We start from the raw sequence: 7,500 nt of genomic DNA, 5'->3' as shown, positions 1-7,500 counted from the left end.
AAAACACCCTTGAAAACCCGCGTCACTTCAACTAGAGCCTTTCAAAGAGTGTTTCTCCTGTTAGTAATGCAGAAATGTTGTTAATCTGCCACTAGAACCGTAAAAACACCCTTGAAAACCCGCGTCACTTCAACTAGAACCTTTTAAAGAGTGTTTCTCCTGTTAGTAATGCAGAAATGTTGTTAATCTGTCACTAGAACCTTAAAAACACCCTTGAAAACCCGCGTCACTTCAACTAGAGCCTTTTAAAGAGTGTTTCTCCTGTTGATAATGTAGAAATGTTGTTAATCTGCCACTAGAACCGTAAAAACACCCTTGAAAACCCGTGTCACTTCAACTAGAGCCTTTTAAAGAGTGTTTCTCCAGTTGATAATGTAGAAATGTTGTTAATCTGTCACTAGAACCTTAAAAACACCCTTGAAAACCCGCGTCACTTCAACTAGAGCCTTTGCAAAGTATTGGAGGTTCTCAAGAGTGTTTCTCCTGTTAATAATTAATAAAGTTAATGAAGACGAAGAGAAATAATTAGGATAACAACAAGAACAATAATAATAATAGTGATAAAAAAGGGAGATGGAAGAGAAGAAGAAAACAGAAAAGAAAACGAGAAAGACAAGATAATTAGCTTTAAATACGCGTGCAAATAAAAAAAGAATAAATAAATAAAGAAGAAGAAGAAGAAGAAGAAGAGGAGAAGAACAAAAAAGAAAGATAGAAAGGAAGAGATGAAGGAAGGGTGGATAGATAAATGGAGGAGGAAACAGAAGAAGAAGAAGAAGAGGAGGAGGAGGAGGAGGAGGAAGAAGAAGAAGAAGAAGGAGAATAGAAGAAGAAGGAAATAGAAAAATAGACATGGAGGAGAAAGAGAGAGAGAGAGAGAGAGAGAGAGAGAGAGAGAGAGAGAGAGAGAGAGAGAGAGAGAGAGAGAGTGGTGATGATAGGATATGCTCGTGTAAGAGAGAGAGAGAGAGAGAGAGAGAGAGAGAGAGAGAGAGAGAGAGAGAGAGAGAGAGAGTTGGAGGTGTGGTGAAATTAATGCACTCCTGACCTACAATCTCTCTCTCTCTCTCTCTCTCTCTCTCTCTCTCTCTCTCTCTCTCTCTCTCTCTCTCTCTCACGGATATGATCGTTCTCAAACCTAACGGCGCGAGAGAGAGAGAGAGAGAGAGAGAGAGAGAGAGAGAGAGAGAGAGAGAGAGAGAGAGAGAGAGAGAGAGAGAGAGAGAGAAACAGGTCTTCATATTTTTCCGTTTTCTTTTTTTGTTGTTTACATTTTCTTTGTTTTTTTTTTCCTGCAAGAATTTAAGTATGTAGGTCTCTCTCTCTCTCTCTCTCTCTCTCTCTCTCTCTCTCTCTCTCTCTCTCTCTCTCTCTCTCTCTCTCTCTTGTAGTGGTAGTAGTAGTAGTAGTAGTGGTGGTGGTGGTGGTGGTACATACTACTTCTACTACTACTACTACTACTACTACTACCACAAACACCTCTTCCTCTTCCTCCTCCTCCTCCTCCTCCTCCTCCTCCAGTAACCCTCCCTATTATCTTCCCTACAGGAGCGGCAGTGGTGGTGGTGTTGCCTACTCCCCCTGGCGGTGATGGTGGTGGTCGTGGGGGTAGCGGAGGGGGCGCCCGCGGAGGGGAGACTTCTTGGATGGGGGGAGGGGGGCAGGGACTCTTGGGGTGGATGTTCAGGAGTCGATTAGGTAAGTTATAGTAGTAGTAGTAGTAGTAGTAGTAGTAGTAGTAGTAGTAGTAGTGGTGGTGGTGGTGGTGGTGGTGGTGATTTAATTTGATTTATTGTAGTAGTACTTGTTGTTGTTGTTGTTGTTGTTGTTGTTGTGATGTAGTAGTAGTAGTAGTAGTAGTAGTAGTTATTATTATTGTTATTATTATTATTATTATTATTATTATCATTATTATTATTATTATTATTATCACCATCATCATTATTACTCTCTCTCTCTCTCTATCTATCTATCTATCTATCTATCTATCTATCTATCTATCTGTCTGTCTGTCTGTCTGTCTGTATACCTCCTATCTGTAAAAACACCCGTTATTTCCAGAGAGAGAGAGAGAGAGAGAGAGAGAGAGAGAGAGAGAGAGAGAGAGAGAGAGAGAGAAAAGCAAATTGATAATAATAAATAGAGAAGTTAGCGGTGAAAGAAAACGGGAACAGAGTCAGGTCAATAGAAAACGGGTCATGTACCGTTACTTCACACTACAGCTACTACTATTATTACTACTACTACTATTCTCTCTCTCTCTCTCTCTCTCTCTCTCTCTCTCTCTCTCTCTCTCTCTCTCTCTCTCTCTCATATTTTCTAACTTTCTATTCTCTTCGTCTCATTTATCATTTTTTTCTTATTTCCTTTCTTTATCATTTCTTTTTTTGCACTTATATTCGTAACAATTAATATATTTCTCCCATTTCTTTATTATTTCCATTTCTAACTCTCCCTTCCTTTATTTCCTTCTTTATTTATTCTTCTTTTCTTCCTTCTTTCGCTATTCCTCTCTTTCTTTCCTTCTCTCCTTCTTATTCTTTCTTTATTTCTCTATTTCCTTCGTTCTGATCTTGACTACACTATGAAATGATGCTTCAATAACAGATTAATCACATTTTCTCTATCTATTAGGCTTTATCCATCTACTTCTTCTCCTATTTTTTATCTATTCCTCTTTTAATCAACTTCTCTTCTTTCATTTTCCTATTCTTTCCTTCGTAAATAATTTTATCTATCTGTTTTATCAGTTTTCTCTTTATTTCTCTCTCTCTTTCTCTTTCTTTTATCGTAATTTCCTCTTTCTCCTTCCTTTCATAAGATTATCATGTTGTTTTGTCTATTTCCTAATCTTTACTCGTTTATTTCTTATTATTTCCTTCTTCAAAACTCTATCTATCTGTTTTATCAGTTTTCTCCTTATTTCTCTCTCTCTTTCTCTCTCTTTTATCGTAATTTCCTGTTTCTCCTTCCTTTCATAAGATTATCATGTTGTTTTGTCTATTTCCTAATCTTTACTCGTTTATTTCTTATTATTTCCTTCTTCAAAACTCTATCTATCTGTTTTATCAGTTATTTCCTTATTTCTCCCTTTCTCTCTCTCTTTTCTCGTAATTTAATCCACTAACTCCACCAATTTCCTAATCTTTGTTCCTTTTCGTCGTTCTAAGTCAATTGTAAACATCCACCTTTCATTTTCTTCCACTCAGGAGAGACTTCCGATGGACCTCTGGAGGGAAGGAGGAGGAAGGATAAAGATGAAGCGCCCTTGATTAAACAGAAGAGTCAAGGAAAACGGACCAAGCAATACGGAGGAGGAGGAGGAGGAGGTGGTGGTGGTGGTGGCGGTGGTGGCGGTGGCGGTAGTGCTGGTGGTCATGGTGGAGGAGGAGGTGGTGGTGGTGGTGGTGGAGGAGGCGTGTCCGTAGGAGGAGGATCTTACATAAATATCGGAGGTGGAGGAAAGGTTAGTATTTTTAAGTAGTAGTAGTAGTAGTAGTAGTAGTAGTAGTAGTAGTAGTAGTAGTAGTAGTAGTAATAGTGGTGAAAGTCTGAGAATACTGGTTAACTCTTGCACTAAGGGAGGTGGACAGAATAGTGGTGAAAGACTGAGAATACTGGTTAACTCTTGCACTAGGGAGGTGGACAGAATAGTGGTGAAAGACTGAGAATACTGGTTAACTCTTACACTAGGGAGGTGGACAGAATAGTGGTGAAAGACTGAGAATACTGGTTAACTCTTGTACTAGGGAGGTGGACAGAATAGTGGTGAAAGACTGAGAATACTGGTTAACTCTTGCACTAGGGAGGTGGACAGAATAGTGGTGAAAGACTGAGAATACTGGTTAACTCTTGCACTGGGGAGGTGGACAGAATAGTGGTGAAAGACTGAGAATACTGGTTAACCGGATTTTTGCTGTTAGTCAAGATACATAAACTAAATTACTGTATTATTATTATTATTATTATTAGTAGTAGTAGTAGTAGTAGTAGTAGTTATAAGGAATATTCTAACACACCCTCTCTCTCTCTCTCCCTCTCTCTCTCTCTTTCAGCTCCCATTAATCGAATCAGTAACCGGACAACCGATATATGCAGCTGGGCATTACGTCGGGCCCACCATCACCAATATTAAGCCAGACACTCAATCCGGCTCGAATTTTCCTTGGTTCCCCTTCTTCGGCCTCTCCCACGAGTCCTCTCTTAACATTGATGGAGGAGGGGGGGGGTTCCAGCCTCTCCATCCCCTCCCATGCTGGCTACGTGGATACACAAACACACAGCAGCAAGCCATCCCAAACTGAAGTGATGGTCTTTAGTTATCCTTCCATCGTAACCTCTCTCGGGAAAGCCTTCAGTTCTGTAAGTATGAGAGAGAGAGAGAGAGAGAGAGAGAGAGAGAGAGAGAGGGGGTGGGGAAGGTTTAGATATGAGATAGAAAGAATATGAAAGAAACTGCGTGGTGTGTGTGTGTGTGTGTGTGAGAGAAAGAGAGAGAGAGACCCAAATATATGAAAACCATAATTCAATAACAAACAAGAACCTTTACAACGCCTTTTTCGTAATTTCCAGGCATCTAACCCCTTACTTAACCCTTTACCACCATTCCACGAACAATAAAATTACCAATCTCACTATTTTTCATCTTTTTTCCCCTCAGATGACGAAGACTCTACGTCGTGTAGGTGAAAATCTGGGAGACCGACTTTCTAACACCTTTGACTTCAGTTCCATCCCTACACTCCTCGGCCACGGGGTAAAAGCAGTGTTGCCAATTAATAACATAGACGAAAAATTCCCTAGCGCCATCCTAGAGAAGCCTACTGCCTCGGTCGGCGGGGTCCTCCTCTTCCTCCTCCTTTGGCTCCATCTCCGCTCCTTCCATTAGCTCGTCCTCCTCCCTCAGTCACAGCGGCCCTCTCTCCACCTCCTCAGTCTCCCATTCCGGCTCGCTCTCCCCGCTGGGCATTGATTCAAGCTTACAGGTCAGCAGTAATTTGAATACGAACCTCTTGCAGGGTATTCAACAAGGCATCAACACTGGTTTGAAAGGAATCAGCAGTGGATTGAACACTTTGAGTAATATCCCTTCTAATATCGCGCAGGGTCTTAGTAATATTAATGCTAACCTGCCAAGCTTAGATTTAGGTACGCTTTCTCATCAGAGTAGCTTCAATCTTGGAGGAGGAGGAGGAGGAGGAATAGGAGGAATCAGCTTGGGTTCTAAGCCTGTTTCTGACCCCCAGGCTAACTATCACAAGCCCCCGCGCTGTTGCTAGTGATTAGAATAGCCATACTAATTATCTTTACACAGTTATTAAGCCTTTAGTAACTCTTAAACGCACACGCTCCATCTACGCCCATCGCTGCATCTGTTGAAGTGATGCGGGTTTCCAGGCGTGTTTTTTTACGGTTCTAGTGGCAGATTAATAAGATTCCTGCATTGTGGACAGGGGAAAGAGTCTTGAGAACATGGCTAATCGTTTCTGCAGCCTTAGATAATACTCGTGGCGGGAAATCATGCGTATTTCATTGGTTTTAAATCTTTTTTTTTTTCAGACAAGACGATTAATGCAATAGGCTTGTTTCCCATTTTCTTTTCCTTTTTGTCCGTTAGTGATAATTCTATAGATTATTATTTTTTCTATTTTTTGTACTTAACTTTTCCCCACAAACACCAGATTTAAGTCAAGATGAATATTTTTAAGTTCGTATCCCCTGCAATTTCCCGCCAAATCTATGCCTCCCCCCCCCCCCGCTATTCAAAACACGCAAATTTCATTCATAGCCTATTCAGATCACTTAAATAGCACAAAGGAACCAAATAAATGCTCTCTATCTATCTATTCTATATATATTTTTTTTTTAACTGTTGAAACACGCTGCTGGCGGCGTAAATATAACAAGAATAGAATAGCCTTAATATTGTTATTGTTACTCTTGTTAGTTGATGTTATTTATACCACTGTTCTTGCGTAGATATTTACGTTAATTTATTTGGAGTTTACTCGTTGCCATTGTGTGAAAGTCTTTTGTGTAGCTGTTTCTTTTGTTAAGGGTTGTTGTGTTGTAATAAAATAATATATTTCTCGCCCTTTTTGTGTTAATCTTCCCCCTGCTGTGGTGGTGGTGGTGGTGGTGGTGGTGGTAGTTGTAATAGTTGTAGTAGTAGTTGTAGTATTGCTGTTGCTGTTGTTATTGTAGTAGTAATAGTAGTAGTAGTAGTAGTAGTAATAGTAGTAGTAGTAGTAGTAGTAGTGTTATTATAGTAGTCGTAGTAGTATTGTAATAGTAAAGCTTTCTCTCTCTCTCTCTCTCTCTCTCTCTCTCTCTCTCTCTCTCTCTCTCTCTCTCTCTCTCTCTCTCTCTCTCTCTCTCTCTCTCTCTCTCTCTCATATCCCCATACCCTCCCATACCCTCCCATTCCCTCCCATTCCCTTAGATACCCACCTGTTGTTTACATTATTCAAATTTCGCGGGGGATGACGTCACAAACCCAAGCGCTCCCATTGGATTGGCATTTCCTGCGCCACTGAAATCTCGCGTTGTGATTGGTTGCTGTGGAGGCTGCGGGTATATATAAAGCCCAGATCAGCTGATGCCGTCTCTTCTAGCTGAATTTGGCGGGAGAACGACGGTGGATCTGCACTTAGAAACTCATTATAAGTAAGTTTTTAAGTTACATAGAGCCTTCGTTGTACTTTAAACGTGTCCCTATAAGTGTTTAAGTGCCAGTGAAGTGTCTGGGGAAGTTAGGAAGGTCATAGATGCCTTGTTGTGAAGTTAGAGGGATAAATTTAAGTGTTTATTAATCTGACCCCGCTATTGTGAATTTAATGGCCATGTCCACATCTGTCAGTCTGTGTGTGCGCACCAAGGGTCACGTGTTGGGTGTGTGCGTGTGTGTGTGCGCGCGTGTGTGTGTAGAGAGAGAGAGAGAGAGAGAGAGAGAGAGAGAGGGAGAGAGAGGGGGGTCTTAATAGAAGTTTACATAATCTTGTTTTCATAATATATTCTACTACTACTACTACTACTACTACTACTACTACTACTACTACTACTACTACTACTACTACTTGTACGTACTGAAAGATACGCAGTTGAGAGAGAGAGAGAGAGAGAGAGAGAGAGAGAGAGAGAGAGAGAGAGAGAATGTTACATATTTGCATAGTAATAGTAGTAGTAGTAATAATAGTTGTTGTTGTTGTTGTTGTTGTAATTTTCTGGTTTCTAATCTTCGTTATTATTATTATTATTATTATTATTATTATTATTATTATTATTATTATTATTATTATTAACTAACTACTAATAACATTTCAGTAGTTTATGATAAATTATGTTTTGTGATAATTCTAATTTATTATTATTATTATTATTATTATTATTATTATTATTATTATTATTTAGTCTTTCATTGTTATAATCTTGTCAGCCAGTCAGTCAGTCAGCCAGTCAGCAGTCAGTCAGCCAGTCAGTCAGTCAGTCAGTCAGCAGCCA

The 7,500-nt window shown here is 39.9% G+C and overlaps 1 protein-coding gene and 1 long non-coding RNA gene across 2 annotated transcripts in view; both read left to right on the top strand.

Annotated features, from left to right (window-relative positions):
- LOC135097740 (uncharacterized) overlaps window positions 1-6,093 on the top strand; it is a 7,085-nt gene extending 992 nt beyond the window's left edge. The window contains exons 2-5 of the long non-coding RNA XR_010266109.1: window positions 1,549-1,698; window positions 3,210-3,466; window positions 4,056-4,362; window positions 4,661-6,093. This is a non-coding gene — a long non-coding RNA (uncharacterized LOC135097740). The remainder of the gene's footprint in view (window positions 1-1,548; window positions 1,699-3,209; window positions 3,467-4,055; window positions 4,363-4,660) is intronic.
- Window positions 6,094-6,525: 432 nt separating this feature from the next.
- LOC135097771 (serine hydroxymethyltransferase-like) overlaps window positions 6,526-7,500 on the top strand; it is a 6,322-nt gene continuing 5,347 nt past the window's right edge. The window contains 1 exon segment of the mRNA XM_063999799.1: window positions 6,526-6,666. Coding sequence (XP_063855869.1) covers window positions 6,599-6,666 — 68 coding nt within the window. The 5' untranslated portion in view covers window positions 6,526-6,598.

This window comes from Scylla paramamosain, unplaced genomic scaffold (assembly GCF_035594125.1).
Source record: "Scylla paramamosain isolate STU-SP2022 unplaced genomic scaffold, ASM3559412v1 Contig31, whole genome shotgun sequence".
NCBI lineage: Eukaryota > Metazoa > Arthropoda > Malacostraca > Decapoda > Portunidae > Scylla > Scylla paramamosain.
This window is presented reverse-complemented; position numbering and strand designations above follow the sequence as displayed.